Below are 21,271 nucleotides of genomic sequence, written 5' to 3'. Positions count from 1 at the left end.
AAGGTTTTAAATCTGAAATTTATTTCTCAGAATTAATGTGTGTATCCTTAGCTAATGGAATTACTAGTATAATTTTTCCTGCTGAGTACAGCTTGTAGAAATGCGGAGTACAGCAGGTTAAAATTGCCTGTAAGTATCAATGGGAGATATATACATGGGGAATGATAGCCTTCCCAATAACAACTGCCTGGTGCGGTATATTAATTCATTGACCTACTGTGGTGAAGTGAAATGACTTGGTCTACGTCTTTGCAGCTTCATCACATGACTTGGTGGGGCCATGTAGGTACATTGTGTGAACTACTGAGAGAGGAGACGTGTCAGTGTTGTCATGACACTTTGTCTGCAAGTGAGCCGTCTCAGAGAGCTGGAAGAGAGAGGATCATGTGACCACAAAGAAAGAAACAACATCGAAGCATCTGTGAGATCCTCCTCCGAAGTCAGGATGGCAGCAGAAGCACAAGAGGTCACAGCATGAGACCATGAGACAGGGTAGAGAAACACCAAGAATATGAGGCACAGCATGTTAGATCGGGTTGATTAGAGAAACAAATCCAGAGACACTCATATTTATAGGAGAGAACTTTATATGGAAGAGCAATTGTATATCAAGAAAACATCTTAGCCTAGCCCGATCAAGTCCATTATCTGATATTCACTCATATTACCGATACTAGTACATAAAATCCTCCTCAGACGCATATAACCGCTCACAATGATGCCAAATGCAGGAAGATCATGGCTAGTGAATGAAAAGTCTTGTGGGTCATCAGGCTGTGACCTGAACGACAGGCTAGACCCCACCCCTTTATTCTTAAAAACCTCAAGTTGAATAAGGCAGAGACCAAGAGAGCACATGGCTGAGCTACTGAGGACCAGAGAGAGGCACGCTGACTAGCACAGAGAAGAGGCATTGCCGACAAAGGAACCGTGTCTTAAATATTTGTAACCTATTAGCTTTCCTAATAACCCCTAATTGTGAGTATTGTCTGTGAGTTCTGGGTGCTCATTTCAATGTATCATCAAACCAACAGAGAAGTAGAATGCTACCGGCAGGATGCTGAGGTCAGAAGAGTGTAAAGAAGGATTGGGGGTAGGGGGTAGCCTGGGGCTGGGGTTGGGTGTTCTTTCTCCACTATGCAGCCAGAGGAGGCACGATGCCCCCCATACGGCCACAACCAGGCCTTGCTCAGATTATACATTCTTATTACATTATACATGATACAACCAGGCCTTGCTCAGATTATACATTCTTACTTACATGATACATGATACAACCAGGCCTTCCTCAGATTATACATTCTTACTTACATTATACATGATACAACTAGGCCTTCCTCAGATTACACATTCTTACTTACATGATACATGATACAACCAGGCCTTGCTTACATTATAGATATACATTATACATTTCCTTACTTACATTATGCATTCTGATGAGCGATGCCACATTTCAAACCTATTTTTGTACGAGTTATCTTGTTTTCTCCTCTTCCTGCTACCGAACATCGAGAACATAGGTGTGTGAGCGGCTGCTCTTTGCTTCCTATTTTTCCGTATAAATGCTTTAGTTTGATCTCTTCTCAGCTTTCTCTTCCCGTTCCCACTGCTACTCCGGGAGTTCCTTCCCCTTCTGTGTATCGTGCTGTGTACTTCCCCACAATCCAGCCTCCTTTTTTGGTAGCAGGGTCCTCCATGGAATGTTCTCTCACTGTTTTTTATTTGCTTAGTCTTAATCCTAGCAGTAGATGTTTTGATAAGCACCTAAAACTTTCCCTTAAAAAATGAACCACTTATTTCCCTAACTGAAGAGTGTGACTACCTGACAGCCCTGACCTGAGGGAGTTCTTCCTCTGCAGGAGGAGGCTCCTTTGCCAGAAGGAACTGCCTTCTCTGGCATCCTGAATTCAATGAACAGTCAATAAAGGAATGCAAAGGCCCAGTTCTCTTGCTTTCGTTTGGGGAAGCCCAGGTTTCTCAGCTTCTGAGTTGAGGCCTTCATTCAATGGCACTACATCACAAAGGATGGATAGCAAGGAGAAAAATGGGAATCCAGAAAACATTGCTGTGCTGATATGGAACTCTTGTACATGGATTGAGAGACAATGTGTGAACAGGACAAGGGAACACTACATGATTTGAAATCAGGAAAGGTGTGCATCTGGGTTATTTGTCCATACTTATCCAACTTGTATGCTGAACAAATACTCAGAGAAGCTGGGTTCTCTGAGGAAAAATTAACAACCTTTGATTTACAGATGACACAATCTTGCTTGCCAAAAGGGGGATTGAAGGACAGATTGTTTCATTCTCCTATGATACCCAGCACCTTTTCTTAAAGAAGATAGACACTAAAGAAGAGTGCTTTGTTGAATTTATGTAATTCGTCATTGATTTTATATAATGCACTTAGGTGCACAATGATAATCAAATGCTTAATTACTTTTCAAATATTTACATGCAAATACAAGCATCTCTACTTATGCTATACTATATTAAGATAAATTAATCCTCTTACACTTCAGCGTAATATAGTGTTATACAGGAATCCGTAATTTGAAAAGTTAAACTAATCAATGACCCTTGGCAAACAAATTAAATTTTTAAAATTAACTCCAAGCCTTGTTTTTATCACCTATCAAAAACATTTTTGGTCAAGGATTTAATGGAAATATTGTGCCTTACCTTCTTCTGTTCATTCCATCTGAGAAAAAAATTGCCTTACTAGCTTATTTTCTTTGGGGTCAGCCACCTTTGCTCATAGAGGTAACCATGAGTCAGAATTCACTTAAGTAACAACAAGAAGAATGGATTCTCGAGCTAAAGTCCAATGATCTCAGGTAAGTGAAGCTGTGGAGTTCATTCTGAATTACAGGGACCCCAGGTGTTACAGAGGGGAATTGCTGGATATGCTTTTCTTGGCTGTGATCCGTGTAAAAGCAGACCTTTTACAGGCCTGTCTTCTGCAGCATTGCTAGGTGTTTGAACCTCCAACCTTGTAGTTAGTAGTCTTGTGCAAGCCAAATGATTTTGCAAAAATTTTATAGTTAGCACATTCTCATTAGCCTCTGATTTCCATAAAAACGAAAGCCAACTCTACCCAACATAGACAACTTTATTATTCTCTTATATAATAAAGGTATAATATATAAGTGCACCTTTATGGTTGCCTATTTGAATTCCTTTTCTTTGACACCACAAAATGAATAATCTTATTACTTCCCTGGTGGTGCAATGGATTAAGTATTGGGCTGCTAACTGAACAGTCGGGGATTTGAGCCCATCGTTTGCTCTGCAGGAGAATGATGAGGCTGTCTGTTTCTGGGACATTTTACAGCCTTGTAAGCCTCTGGGACAGTTCTACTCTGTCCTCTAGGTCATTGTGATTCTGGATCAACTGGATGGCTTTTGTTTGATACTGTTCCAAATGTTTGCTGCTTCCCCCCACTGCTATTATTGGTTGATTAACTTTGGATAATTAATATATTTCCTAAAGACTTAATGTTAATTGATGAGGCAATTCTATTTGGTCCACTGATAGTAATTCAAAACTTCAGCTATTGAGTCAATTCTGACTCATAATGTCCCTATAGGGCAGAATAGCACTGCCCATTTGAGTGTGCAAGGTTGTAAATCTTTATAAACAGAAAGCCTCTTCTTTCACCTATGAAGTGGCTGCTAAGTTTGAACTGCTGAGTATTTTTCTTGAAAAATACCTTAAGATTTACTACATTGGCTTATACTAATAATATATTTTTGTATTGCGTTTTCGTTCTTTCTTTCTTTTTTTCTCTTTTTTTCTTTCTTTCTTTATTCCTGGAGATGAGCTTGTTTGTCACTAAAATGTTCAAGTCCATTTCCATTTTACACCCCCCTCCCTTTTTTAAAGCCACTCAGACCACTATTTAGTGTTGAGGGATAAGAAATCTGGAGGGATATTTTTAAAAGCACACTGCAAATATTTACAGAGCCCATCTCAAAAAATGAAATTCACAGCAATATCCTGTTAAACCCTCTGGATATGTGGTTATTTTCCCCCTCGCCTCAATAATCTATCCCTCCCCTCTCCCCACTCCTCTATCCTTGATTTACATTTTCCAGGCATGTGTGACTTCAGTGTTTTTATTGTCTTAGTTATACTGAACAATAATATGGGGATTGAATGTGGTGGTGACATGGTGAAGGCGATCAACTTAAGTCGACTTGATTAAATTTTTAAATCTGTATTTTAGCTGCTGATTTTTTGCAATAGGCCTACCCTAGTTTATAGATCCTCAAATGTCTGTGATTCTGAAACAGGATCCCCTGCCACCTAAGGACGCAGGGTGTAGGCAATTAGGGAATCTCTCCAGTTATCATCATTCACTAAAGTTCAATACTAATAGTTTCCCAATCCAAGCCATGGTATTTCAGTGTTCTCCTACACATGCAAACTCTCGACAATTCCATGTCTTTGCGTCATGGTGTTGGCAAAGAATATTGAATATGCCCTGGTCTGCCAGAAGAATGAACACATTGTGTTGGAAGAAGTCCAACCAAACGGTTTCTTAGAATCAAGTAAGGTGAGACTTGGTTTCAAATATTTCACACGTGTTATCGGAGGGTCTAGTCCCTGGAGAGGGGCATCATGCTTGATAAAACAGAGGATCGGCAAATAAGGCAAAGGCCCCAAAAGAGATGGATTGAGACAGTAGCCTGAAGAGTCATTATGAGTCAGAACCAAGATTCTCGCTTATGTTCTGAGTTATCCAGGGATGCTCATGTAGCGGTACTGTCAAGCGGGACGTCCCTTGAGGTCTAGCTCCTGTTTGGAGAATAAATTTCTGTGGCTACCTTGCCCGTGATTGTATACACTTAAAATATCAGTTGATAAAGATGATGAAAATGAGCAGTGTTAGAAAACACTAGAAAGAGATTATGCTATTGATATTTTGGATAATATAACCACATGGCTTCATCAATAGGTCACTAAAACTAGAATATAATTAATTCCACTGTGGGGTGTTCTGAGGTTGCTTGTTCTGAGTGTCCTTTTCCAAATCTCTGTCAGTGACCTTGCTTAATCCCCATCCTGTCTTCACTCTTTCCTGTCCACAAACTCATTCCTACCTCCCCTGGTGTGTCATAACTGCTTGAAGACCCAATGGGAAATTTTAATTCTATTTATTTCCTTTCTTTTCCATTTCTACCCTTAATGAGCTTCAGGTGGGGAGACAATAAAGGAAACCAATTGAAGTCATAATTAGAGGAAAGCAAAAATTTAATTTTCTACCAATAAAATCAGCTTTGTATTAAGGTCTCTGGGTGAAGAGATTGTGAACGTTCTGTTTGGCTCTTCAAAAATGGTTTTAAAGTTACCCCAGGTGGAGTTGTAATAAAAGTATTACAGTCCTTCTTTAAAATTATTTTATTGAGCTATAATTAATGCATCTTACAATTCAATAGTTCAGTCATATTGAGAAACATTGTGCAATAATCACCGCAATCTACTGTGTAACATTTTATTCCTTGTGCCCCTTGGTGGTGCATCCCCATTTGTCACTCTCTCCTTCCATGCTCCCAGGAAATTATTAATTCAGTCACTGCATCCATAAATCCATACTCATCCTGCCTTCCCTGCAGAGAGAAACATACCAAACAAGGACAAAAACAAACAAACAAACAAACAAAACAACCCCAAACCAACAACCCAGCAACAATGAGCATATAAAACAGAGAAAGTCTCCAATCTAATGAAAAACAGAGAATATCAACAATTTAGAATAACTTGAAAGTGGGTCTAATGGTAAGGTTTTATATTCTAGCCTAAGTCCAGCTGCTGAGAACCACTTTGTAAGGCTCTTTGTCTGACATTTAGGGCTGTTCGCTTTCCTAGCACATGAACAGTGGGGAATCACTGGACACTCAAACGACGTAGAGACCCAATAGACGGATTTTGGGCTTCTGCTGTCATCCAAAGCATTCTATAAACCAGGTGTTGAGAATTACAAATGTTGGATCATACCTTAAAAAATCATTTTTTGGGGGCTCGTACAGCTCTTACCACAATCCATACATATCCATTGTGTCAAGCACATTTGTACATATGTTTTCATCACCATTTTAAAAACATTTTCTTACTACTTGAAACCTTGGTATCAGCTCATGAACTCTTGATAACTTATAAATTATTATTACTTTTTCATGTCTTACACTGAATGATGTTTCCTTTCACCCACTTTTCTGTTGTTCACCCCCTGGGAGGGGCTTATATGTAGATAATTGTGATAATTTCCCCCCATTTCTCCCTCCACCCTTCCCATACCCTCCTAGTATTGCTACTCTCATAATTGCTCCTGAGGGGTTATTTATCTGTCCTGGATTCCCTGTGTTTCCAGCTCTTATCTGTACCAGTGTATATGATCTGGTCTAGTCAGATTTGTAAGGTAGAATTGGGTTGATGATAGTGGGTGGGTGGGTGAGGAAGCATTAAAGACCTAGAGGAAAGTTGTATATTTCATCGGTGCTATATTGCACTCTCACGGACTCATCTCTTCCTTGTGACATATCTTTAAAGGTATCCAATTGTCTGCAGATGGGCTTCGGGTCTCCACTCTGCACTCCCCCTCTTTCACAGTGATATAATTTTTTGTTTGGGTCTTCAATGTCTGATATCTGATCCCATCAATACCTCATGATCACACAAGCCTGTGTGCTTCTTCCATGTGGGCTTTGTTGCTTCTCAGCTAGATGGCCACTTGTTTATCTTCATGCCTTAAGACCCAGATGCTATATCTTTTGATAGCCAGGCACCATCAGTTTTCTTTACCACATTTACTTATGCACCCTTTTTATCTTCAGCGATCATGTTGGGAAGGTGAGTCTCATGGAATGCCAGGTTAATACAATGAAGCTTTCTTGTATTGAGAGAGTACCTGAGTAGAGACCCAGTGCTTGGATCACATTATTATGGTGTGCTTCTCTGTGTAGACTTAGCTGACCCCTTAATTTGATGGCTGCTTATTTTGAGAGAAGTTTTTAAGACCAAATGCTATTTTACCTGGCACCATTTGATTTCTTCACCACACGTTGCTATGGCACGCACATCTTCAGTGATCTCAGGAGGGCAAGTACCAGGCAGAGCCATGTCACAATTAAGAACTAATTGTTCTTATATTAGGGCTATGATCAAGTGAGCACTCAAAATCCATTCATATGACTATGGTCTTTGTAATGTCCTTTGTTCACTTTTGGAGATATCTTTATTATTTTATTGTAGCACATCATAGATCATCACCATAGGACTTAAGGTAACTCTATTGATAGTAACAATTATTATAGTCAATAGTAAAACACTGTTCTGCAAAGAATTTTAAGCATATGTAGGACATCTTATTAGATTCCAATACATGAATTGTTAACTTGCCCATCCTCATATCTTTGGTGATGGGACACTGGTTACACTGGTCGTCAGGGTTGGAGATATGGCAATAAGTTCAGTAACACTCATTTATGAAGGCAGAACAATGCCTGGTAGACTAACATATGTCACTAATAAAGAGAGGGTAAGACAGAAAATAGGTGTTGGGCTCGGTTGTCATTCATTGGGCATCCTTTAAGTGATAGGTATGAAACCACACAAAAATATTACAGTCTTATTAGTAAAATGAGTTCCAATTTCCAACTGCATTGTCCTGTGTTTTCTCCATTGAATAACTCAGTATTTCTCACAATGTAAAGTGCCATGAGTAACTAAATGAAAATATAGAACATTTTATTGCACCCAGTGAGTAATACAAATCCATAGTGTCAGCAACACCAATCTAGTTAATACCAATATTAATTATGAAAATGAGAGCCATGCTTATTGCGTGGAGAGATTGATTATGAATGGCAAAATGTTCTCCTGCTGTCCAAATCTAATACATCCTGAAGTTGCTCAGATCTCTCACTCTGTTAATCAGCAAGCACATACACGGCTTCTGTCCTGCCAGTCTTCTGATTCTGCTGCTTTGGTTCTCTGGTGCTTCCTTTGTCCATTTTGCACTGTTTCTAGCATTTACAGCCTTTTGTCTCCTGTATCTAGAAGATTCTCAGCCCCAATTCAGGTCCTTTTCTCTTGGTATTGATGTTCCCTGATCTCTGCTCACTAGTTGAATCTCCTGTATCTCAGCTTATAGGACTTAATATACAACCTAATCCTGTTGATTGTAACCTTCCTCATTAACACTGTTGTCGTTGGGTGCCACCGAGTCAGTTCTGACCCACGGCAACTCCTATGCACATGGAACGAAACAGTGCCATCCTCACAGTTGTTTCTATGTTTGAGCCCATTGTTGCAGCCGCTGTGTCAATCCGCTTGTTGAGGGCCTTCCTCGTGTCCATTGCCCCTCTACTTTACCGAACTTGATGTCCTTCTGCAGGCACTGGTCTCTCCTTACTTTACCGAACATGATGTCCTTCTGCAGGCACTGGTCTCTCCTTACTTTACCGAACTTGATGTCCTTCTGCAGGCACTGGTCTCTCCTTACTTTACCGAACAAGATGTCCTTCTGCAGGCACTGGTCTCTCCTTACTTTACCGAACAAGATGTCCTTCTGCAGGCACTGGTCTCTCCTGACAGGTCCGAAGTCTGTAAGAAGTCTTTCCCTCTAAGGAGCACTCTGGCCATACTTATTCCTCACTAACATATCAACCTCTAATTCTGTCTGCCTCATTGACATCACAGAGGTTAGGATATGCAACACCTAGGATAATTGCTTCTGATAAAAAATGGGGATAATCATAAGATCATAAAATTAAGGGTAATTATATAATATTGAGAATCATGATATATATTTTGGGGATGCACAATTCAATCCACAACAGAAGCACAGGCAGAATGTTCCTCGGAAGCAAGAATGGTGAGACATCATCTTCTGCAATTTGGGAGAGGGACATCATACTTAGTAGGGTACCAGTAAAGGCAGGAAGTTCCTCAGTGGGGTGGATTGACAATGGTTTCAACCAGGGCTCAAACATAGCAACACTTGGGAGGATGGCACGTGCCGTGTAGTGTTTTGTTTTGTTGTGAACAGGGTCACCGTGAGTTGGAACCAGTTAGATAACACCTAACAATGACAATAACAGGAAGGCAATGCCAGCCCTCTTTCCCTTTGCTTTCAGGTGTTTTTTTTTAATCTATTTAATCGCTTAAATTTCTCAGGTGAATTTCATCTATGCTCTCCTGTAGAAATCTGCTGTCTCTCTTAACAACTCCTTATACTTTCCAGGAAAATTTTTTAATTACTTTAAACCCCAGAATGAGCCAGTGTTTACTTGTGTACCTTTTGGTTTTAGTTCACGTTTATTTTTAATTAAATAAGCAAAATTAAATCTGAAAAAAGCATCGATGATGCAAGGATTATTACAGTTTAATGCTTTGGTTAATTTATTAACCTATTTCCCTGATACAAAGGCAGGGCTATTCATAAATCATAAAATTTAAAATGGGGCATGATGCGGAACACCACCTTTTTATATTCATGTTTCTAAGTATCTCAGAAAATATACTCATCAACTTTCTCCTGCTTCCTTGAAAAATAAAAAGGACAAATATTTGAAAACAATAGTGAAATTGTATGTTTTTGTGATTATCAAAACATACTCTATGCCTTCTTATTTTTTCCTCCAAGTCCAAAAATGTATTTCACATTATCCTTTAAATTTCTCCTCTGTTTTCGCCCATGTTACCTGCTTTTTCTAAACGTCCCCTCTTTTGCTAGTCTAAATCCTATTTAATAAAACCCAATTCAAGCTCCAAATACTCTGTGAGGTTTTACCTGAATGCTTGGCTTGCCCTTGATTTCTCTATTAGTAACTTCTACGACATTTAATGTCTGGTGTCACACAAGATCATGCATTTGAACACAGATTGGGATTGATTACTACTCTTTCATGAATCCTGATTTATAGAGTTGACTGCTATTTGTTGGTTGCACTTGATTCCTCAACAACTGAATTTGTTTTTCCAAGTTCACAGATCATACCTATAACTTAATTGATTTCAGCGCCAGCCTCCCATTGAGCGCTGCAAACATCCAACATAAAGCTGTTCTAGACTTTATCAGAATTGGGAACGCCCCATTCTTTCTCCTGTTCTGGTTCACAGCATCCCTCCACACAAAGGAGGGAAACTTCACTGCCTACTCCTGCACTTTCCTAACAATCGCTGTGTTTGAGCTCCTGGTGGCAACGATTGCGTCCATCTATCTCCTTGATAGTCTTCCTGGGTTTTTTGATGACCCTCTACTTTACTAAGCATGCTATCCTTTTCCAAGGAATGGTCTTCTGATAACATGTCCAGGATAGAGGAGAGTCAAGTCTTGTCAGTCTCTCTTCTAAGGATCGTTCTTGCTGTACTTCGTTCAAGACAGATTTATTTGTTCTTCTGGCAGTCCATGGCAGTCTGAATATTCTTTGCCAAGACCATAATATAAATGCATCAATCCTTCTGAGATCTGTCTTATTTGTTGCCTAGCTTTCACATGCATGTAGACAGAGTAAAGACACAAAGTTTGTCATCACCTTAGCCCTCCAAGTGATGTCTGCTCTATAACATTGTAAATAAGTCTTGTGCAGCAGATATACAAAATGGCAATATAATTTTTTTCCTTAAGAGATGGATATTAGGATTCATACATTGATTTAAGAAATATTGAGTGCTTACTATGTTCCAGAATGAAAAAAAAACACCTATCTCAAGATTCAAAGCAGTTTAGATTTGCTTTAAGGCAGTATTGTGATACATAAGATATGATATTTTAAAGAATACCCAGCCTCTTCAGAACTAGTAAATCTGAGACAATGAGTCTTTGAGAAACAACTTCAGCTTTATAAAATTTCTACTTTATCTACACAACAGCCACCATCCTGAGCCTCAGGTTTTTGTCGTAACTGCCAGTGTAGACCAGGGCCAGGTGGTTGTGTAGTTTTAGGTTTAGGTAACAATGATCTTTCTTTCAACAAAAACAACCCACAGAGTATAACAGCCTAAATGTATCTCTTTGCCTCTCTCTCTCTCTCTCTCTCTCTCTCTCTCTCTCTCTCTCTCTCTCTCTCACCCTCACCCTCTTGATCTCTTTCCCACTTGCTATCTTTTAGCAGATCATTTCTGTTCGATTGAAAGTTCTTTGATATATTATGACAAATGATGCCTGTTGTGTTTTCTGACTTTGCTCGAGTCTCCATGGAATTAGAGATCACATACTTATTTGGCTTAATGTACTTGACCTTTTCTGTGATTGACATATCTAAATGACTATAGCAACTCAGTAATTATGCACCAGCTGTGTTATATTCATTTCACAGGAAAAAAACACATAGTTCTCTTCAAGAGTAGAAAGCTGGACCCCCCTCCTTGCCAGCTAAATAAAGGAGAGTAGTTTATTACTATTATTATTAATCATACTAAGATTTCTTTCCATTCCCATGTGCATCCCTCTCCTCCCTGCAATTTGTAAGCATTCACTATACCATGACCACAACTACTTTAAGAGTTCTTTCAATATTGTAGCCAGTTGTATAACTAAAATATTTGGACAATTCTGAACCTGTTTATCAATATAATGTCTACATAATTTGAATCCATGATTTTTACCAAGGTTTGAGCTCAGAAAGAAAATGAAACCCTGTTTTTCTTTATAGGGCAACTGTATTTTTGCTCAACTGATAATATTCATTCTTTTCACTACAATCAAAAGAGAGAAAAACCACCTTTGACTTTTTCCTGCCCATACTGCATATTAACTACATTTTATTTTCTCAGACTTCATTATGAATTATCTACTAGATTCTGGATTCCAGAGTTTTTTTTCTCTAATTGTGGCTCTCCTTAAAGACGTCTTGTTTACTGGCTCAAAAAGTAAATTGAAGAAGACAAGCTTTTTAAAAGAAGATAAGATGTTATACATCAAAAGAAAGGAATTATTGAGGGTGTAGGGAAAAAAGAAAGGAATTGTTTCATTTTTAGCTTTGTGCCTGAGATGTGAAATAATTTCAATGACAGGTAAATTCAGAATAGATCCTAATGTTATGAACATAGCCGAACAATAATATTTTCTTTTACTAGCATGACCCCGTCCTCACTGGTGTTTTAAAAACATATTCATATCAAAATGACTCTGTATTTTGGCTAACTTTTAGGTGTGTAACATGACAAATTATGCTGATCATTTTCATTAATTAAAATCTTATTCTAAAGGTTTACCTTTTTAGAAAACTTTTTACTACAGTTTGGAGATTATCTGATTTTGGTAAATAGCAATAAAAATGAAGAGAGGCGTGCGGTAATCATGAAAGTCTAACATCAGATTTTAATTTGAGGGCTTGGCAGGAGGATGAGGGGAAATGATATGAAAGTAGTAGAATGGAGCAAAGGACACCAGTTCCCTTAGTCCACTCCTCTCCCCACTGTCAGGAGGAAGTGGGGCTTGAGTTCCATTAAAGAAGGGGGAGCGAGTGGACGGGTAAGAGGAGAGCATAGATCATTCTTATTGGCCAATTGTCTTAAAAATAACAAACTTCATTGCCTTTTCTTTTGCTTTATCTGATAAAAGAGGCAAGGGATTCTTCTGTGACCATGATATCACTCTACGTCCTGTGCTGATTTTCTTATTTCCATAAATCTTTCTACTCTCTATTTTGAAAGACAGTTTATCTACTGCTGACAAAGGTTCAACTGGAAAGGGATTTTATTAGGGTCAGCACTTGTGCCGCATTTCCGAGATGAAGGAGGATAGTATTCTTTAACTGATGCTCACCTTGACACTTATACTTTCCACACTTTATTTTGGTACCCTTTAGTTAGCAGCTTGTCACTTCCACAAACTCCATGTGCTTAAACTCTAAAGACTGTAAATAGATTTGTTTGTTAATTGTGGGACTTGAAATAACCTCTTGTATCTTTTGTCTTAAATTATAAGAAATTTTATACCAATCATATATAAAAATATATAATGTATACTATATAAATTATAGCAATTGTATATATGGATTATTAATTTATATATATTATAAAATAGCACATTATCTGAAAAATATAGGAATAATGTCTTCATATAATAGATGAAGTAACAGGGTTAGAAAGATAAAATGATTTCCCCCCAAGATTTTAAAGCTACTTCATGTTGGAGACCAATTTTGAATTTGAGCATTTGATTCAACTTCAGACATCAGGCTTTTAAATCCTACTCTATAGTGTTTCCCACATAATGTAACTTGATAATGTGTTAAAGTTATAGTAGAGCCAGACACACATATCATTTTGACACCTGTATCAAAATTAAGCCCATCTGAATTGTTGAAGAGCTCACTGTGCATTCTAATTGTCAATCACCTGTGACTGCAATGATGGGGTTAAGTGTAACACCTGTGAGGATGGTGCTTCATTCTGTTTACATAAGGTTGCTATGAGTCAAAACCACACCTAACAGCAGCATCATCAATACACTGGACCAGTTCATATTTTCCACTGTTCTGCATGGACACATACATGGGATAATCACCTAAATATACAAAAGATTCTTCAGCCTGCAATACATTTACAATCATTACTCAAGAATATTAACCCCCCTATTAAATATCTATAATATCAGTTCATTATCCAGAAATAGAGGAATCTACTTCCAGACATAGGTTTCTACCCACTCACATTCAATCCTGCTGAAATTTGGAAGTATTGCAGCTTTAGCTAAATAAATAAATTTTGTTTTTCCATAAAGCAAAAAAATATATAACTTAAATACAAATATAGCCACCAAAACAAGCATATGGGTTTTTGTAAAATTTAACTATCCCTTTTAAAGTAGCACCATCAGCTAAATGATATGCACTCCACCTTTTGGAAGTGCTGCATCTTTTCTGAAACTTGGTACAGCTGTAAGGGTTTTGGTGTAGGCCTCCTGGTCATGATTGATTTTTGTATTGTTTGACATTTGAGAAAGTAAGGTTTTTTTTTTTAACTCTTAGAATGATGAGGGCAACAAATGTACTTGACACAATGCATGTATGCATAGATTGTGATAAGAGTTGTACAAGCCCCCAATAAAATGATTTTAAAAATTAAGGTTGCAGATAGACATTGAACCTCAATGTACCAAGTATGCCCTCAACACAGGAACACTTTGTTCTAATAACCCGGAATTCTGTGATGCTCACCTTCCTGAAACGATTGCTGAAGTACAAAATGGGTGCATAAGCAAATGTGGTGAAGAAAGCTGATGATGCCCACTTATTAAAAGATAGCATCTGGGGTCTTAAAGACTTGCAGATAAACAAGAGGCCATCTAACTAAGAAGCAACAAAGTCCACATGGACGAAGCACAACAGCCTGTGTGATCATGAGGTGTCAATGGGATCAGGTATCAAGCATCTAAGATACAGAAGAAAATCATACCCAATGTGAATGGGGAGGGTGGTGGACGGTGTGGGGTGAAGACCCAAAGCCCATCTGTAGACAACTGGAAATCCCCTCACAGAAGGGTCACAAGGAAGAGATCAGCCAGTCAGGGTGTAGTATAGCACCTATGAAACACCCAACTTTCCTCTAGTTCTTTACTGCTTCCTTCCCCCACAGTATCATGACCTCAATTTTACCTTGCAAATCGGATTAGGCCAGAACATGCACCCTGCTACAGATAAGAGCCGGCAACACAGGGAATCCAGGATAGATAAACCCCCTCAGGGCCAACAAGGAGAGTAGAGATACCAGGAGGCTTAGGGGAAGGTGTTGGGAGAAAGGGGGAATCGATCACAAGCATCAACATATAACCCCCTCCCATGGAGATGAACAATGAAAAAGTGGGTGAAAGATGACAGAGGATGATGTAAGATATGAAAATAATAATCTATAACTTATCAAGGGTTCATGAGGGAAGGTGGGTGGGGTAAAATGAGGAGTTGATATCAAGGGCTCAAGTAGAAAATGCTTTGAAAATGATGATGGCAGCATACGTGCAAATGTATTTGACACACTGGATGAATGTATGGCTTGTGATAAGAGATGTAAGAACCCCCAATAAAATATTTAATTAAAAAACCCAAACCCCTCATATACATCTAATGCATTTTTAGGAATTACCCACAATAGAGTACACTGTTATGTGCAATCTACAATTTGGCAACAAGTTACTTGCTACCCCCAATACCTGATACTTTGCTTTAACTTTTGCTTCTTCATAAAATACTCTTTTCCCACAACTATTTAGGAAAAAAAATTAACCAGCCCTGTGACATTCTGCCACAGGAAATTCTTTTAGCCTGATTTTCCCTCTATCCAAGTTTAATGTCCTCAAGTCGCCAGCTCAGTTGTGTGTCTTGGCCTCTTCTTTTTATCTGCTCATATGTGGATATAGTTTCAGATTATTTATTTGTCCTTAACTTGGCAACCCCTTAGGATGTTACTTCTGGCAATAAGTTCCCTTTCACGAGGCCCAGGCAGGCCCTCTGGACTTGTCAGCCAAACCAAGGCTGCGTCTCACTTTTGCCCATCTAAAAATGATTGTGTTCATCGTTGTTTCTTAGAAACCTTTGTCACCTTGAAGACTTAGCTCGAGTGCCACCACTGTAAAGACTTTGCATCAATGGTCACTATTCACCCACCACATGCAGTCCATTCAAACTCATTTCTGCAACACTGAAAATACTTTGAAAAAAGTTGCAAATAAACATTTAGTTTCCAAAAGTAATGGCTCACGTTCATTATTTATTCTTCTTGACTCTTCTAAAGCATATAAATGGTTAACTTCTTCCTTGGAATTCTCGCTCCCTTTGGTTTCTATCTTGTTGAGAGATGGAGCATACATACAACACAAAAGCAGAATACAAATATATAAAGTTTAATAATTAATTCCGATGCAGATACTGTGTCAAAGAACAGAACATTGCCAGCACCGTGGGAGCTCGTCATGTTCTCTTCCATTGCCATCCCTCCCTTTCTTTTGACCGGACTTAACAATGATTCTGATCATTTTAGTGACCTTTCCCATCTATGTGTATGGTTCAGACACACTAGTTGCTTTATCGGGGACAGATGAGACTTTCTTCTCCCATAAAGATGTTTTGTCGCAGAAGCCCTCTAGAGCGATTCTAATCTACTGCATAGGGCCACTTAGATCTAAATCAACTTGAGGACAGTATGTTATTATGCATCCTTCAGTAATATATTTGATCTCTGTTGTTTGACGTTTTTTGTAATGGAGATTATAATGGATTTTTTTTGTTTCATTTTTTTTGGCTCAACATCATCCTTATGAAATTTATCCATGCTGTATATACCAATTGTTTGTTCATTGTTGACATTGGGTAAATATACTGCACAAGACCTCTTTAAAGTTGAAAATCCAGTATGTTACTTTGAGGACTAATGTGTTCCTGGCTCAGCCTTGGTATTTTCAATACCGCATATGCCTATGAATGTTAGACATTGAATAAGGGAGACTGAAGAAATATCAATGTGTTTGAACTAAAGCAGTGGTGAAGAATATTGAAATTAACACAGACTGCCAAAAGAATAAACTCATCTGTCTTAGAAGTACAGTCAGAAAGCTCTTTAGAGGCAAGTGTGTCGAGATTTATCTCACATAGTTTGGACATGTTGTCAAGACAGACTAGTCCCTGGAGAAGGACTTCATACTTGGTAAAAATGACATGCTTTAAAAAGAGGAAGACCTTTGACAAGATGGATTGACCCAGTGGCTGCAATAATGGTATCAAATGTAATAACATTTTGGAGGATGTCCCAGCATGGGCAGTGTTTCAGGCTATTGTACAGGGTCGATATGAGTCGGAACTGACTCGATGTCACCTGACGAAAGCATATTCCATTGTGTGAATGCAACCAAGTTCACTTATAAAATTTGCTATTGGGGTTGGCTTGTTTCCATTTTTTACTCTTCATAAACAGGACTGCTATAGGCATTCCTACAGATATCTCTTACACATGTGTATATCTTCACATTTCTCTAGAGCTCCGGGAAATTGCTGGGTATTTTCAAATTGTATAGAAAATGCAAAACCATTTCAAAGTAATACTACCACTCATACTATATGATAAATTGGTCTACATCACACCAAGACATGGAATTCAGACATTTCAGTTTATTATTTAAAATCACATTTCCCTGACAATGAATGGAGTCAAGAACCTTTTAATAGGTTTATTAACCATATGGCTTTCCCTTTTAATAAATGCCTATTTATTTTTTCTTGATTTTCTTATTGGGCTACAATCATTCTCTTAAGCTATGTGGAACATCTCTGTATACTGTTTATTGGACCCTTGACAGTTACATGTTTTACAAATACATTTTACTGTTTGTTGTTGGTCCTTTTTTCAGTCTTTGAATATAGAGAATTTCCTAATTTTAATGTAATAAAACATCAATGATTTTCTCTATGGCTAGTGCTGTTTAAGAAATATATTTCCAACATTTCAGTAAACAGTTGATAGGCACTTGTTATATGCCAGGCACTATGTCAGGTGACAGATATGCAGTGAAAAATGCATGCCCCCTATTTTTAGAGAAAATTACTTAAAAGCCTACCTATAAATAAATAATTATAATTGGTCTTAAGAATAATAGTGATCGACTACATTTAGAATAAGAATATGTAGAACATTGCTTAGCTAATATCTTTTAACTGAGACTGGAGAGATCAATTATCCGATAGCAGAAGGAAGTAACTCTATGCAGCTGGAACAAGAAGAGCAGCACTAAGTAAAGGCAGAGAGACTTGCGAACCTCTGGCTCCCCGGGGATAAGGGAGCACTTCGTGGCTTTTTTTGTCTGTGACTCAGCGTGTGTTTAGAGACCAGGCTTGAGCGATCAGCAGATGTCAGATTTTGTTTGGCCTTATAGAGTACTAAACACTTTATCCTAAAGATTTTAGGGAGATATATCAATTGGTTTAAAGCAGGGGAAGTATTGTCTGATTCACATTTTTGAGAAAGCAAAACAAATGGTATCAACCTCAAAATGAATAGAAAGTAGAAAAATATTGTAGTTACAAAAAATGATAGACACTTATGTCTATCGAAGCCCTTAGCACAATAGCAAGAAAATGGAGCAACCCACATGCCCTCAGTAGAAGGATGGATACATGAACTTTGGTACCCGAAACAATGGAGGAGCATGCATTGTTAAATGATAACAATGGAGCTGTGGGACAACTTACAACATGGATGGATTGGGAGCGTTATGCTGAGTGACGTTAGTTAATCACAAAAGGACAAATAATGTATGAGACTATTGTTATGCAAGAAAAAAAGTCAAGTTCAAGGTTTTTCACAAAAAAAGAATCTCAAGGAGGACAATGCTACTACAGCCTTGGTAAGAGACGGTAAGATCCCGAGCAAAGAGAATAGAAGTAACGATGATGAAGAAGAAGCAGAATCAAGATACGCTAAGAAGTCATGGTGATACACTGAATGGACTTTGGGAAGACAGGAGAGATGATGATGCATTTACTAAGCGAGGTAAAAGAGGTTTGATACTTGCAGGACGAAGAAAAGCACGAGTTACATGACAGGTTGAATTTGACGTGCCTGTGAGAGGGATGTACAGGTGAATATGGATAGACACCTAGGTTTGGAGTTCAAGCGAGAGAAATGTGGATGTATGTCTTATATACTGCAATATCACACGCACGCATGCACGTACATACACACGCACGCACACACACAAGCCCGCCCGATCTGAAGCCACAAAACTAAGAAGAGTCTAGGTCAGAGATAAAATTCAATGATTTTCCAACCTCGAAGAAGTAAACAGAAGAAAATTCAGCAAAAGAAAATAAAGCGAACAAAGAAGACCGAGAGATAATTGCGTCAGAAAAAAAGAGAGTGGCCAACAAGAACAAGTACCAGAAATAAACAGTAGAATTTTGAAAAGCCTGGCATAGTTGGCGTCACTAGGGATCTTCATGAAATCCATTTCATTAGAGATAATGGAGGTAGACTAATGCTTCACAAAGTTAACGATTACAGAGGAAATGGGTAAATTAAGACAGTTGAGAGATGAGGGAAGGTAGAATAGATTTCTTAAAATGAAAGGCATGTAAGATACGGGCCAAAAGGGATTAAAATAATTAGTGATGATTGCAAAATAGAAAACCAAATAAATAGTTGCATACTGTTTTTGTGGGGTAGATTCAGTCTCAAGAACTCTTTGCTAAATTAAACTAATTAGTGCTTCCATTAACATATCATCATCGTCATCTTTGATGCCTTGGACTACTTTTGAGTTGAATTTTGTGTGTTTATTCTCTACAACAGGTCACCGGACTCTGTTTATTGGTGTGCATGTGCCCCTGGGAGGACGAAAGAGCCATCGACGCCACAGGCACCGTGGTCACAAGCACAGAAAAAGAGACCGAGAGAGAGACTCGGGTTTAGAGGATGGAAGGGAGTCACCGTCCTTTGGTAAGAACTGTTTTCCTTGTTTTTATTGGATTCATTATTGTGAAAGGACTATCCTAGCTTGTATACATTTATAACTGGATTCCTCATACTCACAATGCTGTTTACACCTTAATGAAAGATGCTGGGCATTGTTAAGAAGCAGTAGAGAGAAAACGTGATATGCATTTCCCTCTTGGATATTTGTTTTGGAAATGTTTGTGAACACTACTATTTTTAATATTGTTCATTTCGAATTGTAACCAGGATATCCAAATATGCAAATATATTGTCATAGTAGTGTTAAACATTCCAGAATTCCATGAAAGCCTACTTGTACGACATGACTAAGAACTCGGCTTTCAGTTCCTTGACATCCTTGTTGTCTAAGATCTCCACTGAGCCTCAATCGCACACTTATCCATAGTTGCTCCACCTCTAGTCAGTGATTTAAGCACCACGCTGTCAGATCACTGCTTCCTTCTTGCTTGTGCAATTATCCCAAGGGTGATTTCTTTTTCTACCTTGTCAAAATCTTCCGTCAATTGACCCGACTGCTTTATTTTCCAATTTTTAAACTGTCACTTTCTTTCTTGCTTCTCCTTCACGGCTTCCCTTCCTTTGTAACTTTTCATTGTGATTAAGGTGAAAGTTTACTGAGCAAATTGATTTTTCTTTTCCTAATTCATACACATTTTGTTTTGTAGCTGTTTTGCAATCCCCACAATGTCACAACAGTTTTCTCACTTCCTTCCTGTGTTTACCATTTGCCTTCATTTCCTTCCCCAGCCTTTCCTGCCTCAGAGCTTTCTCCCTGGGAAAATGCTGCTTTATTTTTATTTTTTAGGTGGCGTGTGGAAGTGGGGTGGGGGGCTGAATTTGATTTGATTCAACTTATTGGCATTTCGATTGTACCTTATTCAATAGGAATAATAAAATTAACAGCCTTACTAATGACTACCATTTATTAAATACTTAGCCATGTTCCAAGCATTGGGTCCTAAGTACTTTACATCTATTATTCCATTTAATGCTCATAAAAAACACAGAAAGTTTAGGCATTTTAAAATTTAATTTAATGTCTGGACTCTTTCTGCATTTTTACCATCTCACTTGGTACTTTTAAAGCAGTTGTTGGAATATAATTCACGTATCATACAATTCAGTAGTTCTATCACACCAAGAGGAGTTTCAGACATTTTTTGTATTTTTATATTCATTATAAGGTCCCCAGTTCCCTACAGCCTGCCCTGTCATACCCCCAAGGATCCATTAATACAGTTACTTTCTCTATAGTTGTACTTATTTATCTTGGATTTCATATACAGAAAAACATTACACAACAAAAACTATCAACAAAGTAAAAACAGATAAAAACCACAATTGTAAAGAAAGCAGAAAATATTAAAAATGAGGACAAATTTAAAATGGATTACAAGAGTGATCAAATGATCAGGTGCTCAATGTGAACCTAACTGCATCTGCAGTATATCCACTTGCCAGTGCAATCTGCATGATAGTAAGGCAGTTCACGTGCCCATCCATGCTCAGAGGGGTCTACTCGAGGCTTAATCCGCATGTATTTTCTCTGAACTTTTAAAACTGAAGCAATTTTAATATGGGTCAAAGGGGAGACAAATGACCAGATATTAAATTTTACCACGTCTGCCACAATTGACTTTATAATGCTCTGTGTCCGATACCAAGGACATTCACGCCTCTCCACTATGATCAGAGGGAATCCACCAGAGTTCAATCCTGGTGTGAATCCTACACTGTCATGCATAGCCTTCTGCAAACCACGTGTTCACCATTTAAGATCTGATACCATTTCTTCCTTTGGATTTGGATTAT

The 21,271-nt window shown here is 38.3% G+C and overlaps 1 protein-coding gene across 3 annotated transcripts in view; it reads left to right on the top strand.

Moving 5' to 3' along the window:
• Positions 1–21,271, top strand: part of SLC4A10 (solute carrier family 4 member 10) — a 241,254-nt gene that overhangs the window by 39,246 nt on the left and 180,737 nt on the right. For all 3 annotated transcript variants that reach the window (XM_075528845.1, XM_075528844.1, XM_075528846.1), the window contains one exon: positions 19,295–19,441. In XM_075528845.1, coding sequence (XP_075384960.1) covers positions 19,295–19,441 — 147 coding nt within the window. The remainder of the gene's footprint in view (positions 1–19,294; positions 19,442–21,271) is intronic.

The sequence above is a fragment of the Tenrec ecaudatus genome, chromosome 13, assembly GCF_050624435.1.
Source record: "Tenrec ecaudatus isolate mTenEca1 chromosome 13, mTenEca1.hap1, whole genome shotgun sequence".
Classification (NCBI taxonomy): domain Eukaryota; kingdom Metazoa; phylum Chordata; class Mammalia; order Afrosoricida; family Tenrecidae; genus Tenrec; species Tenrec ecaudatus.
The sequence above is the reverse complement of the archived record's forward strand: the minus strand, read 5'-3'. Positions and strand labels throughout refer to the sequence as shown.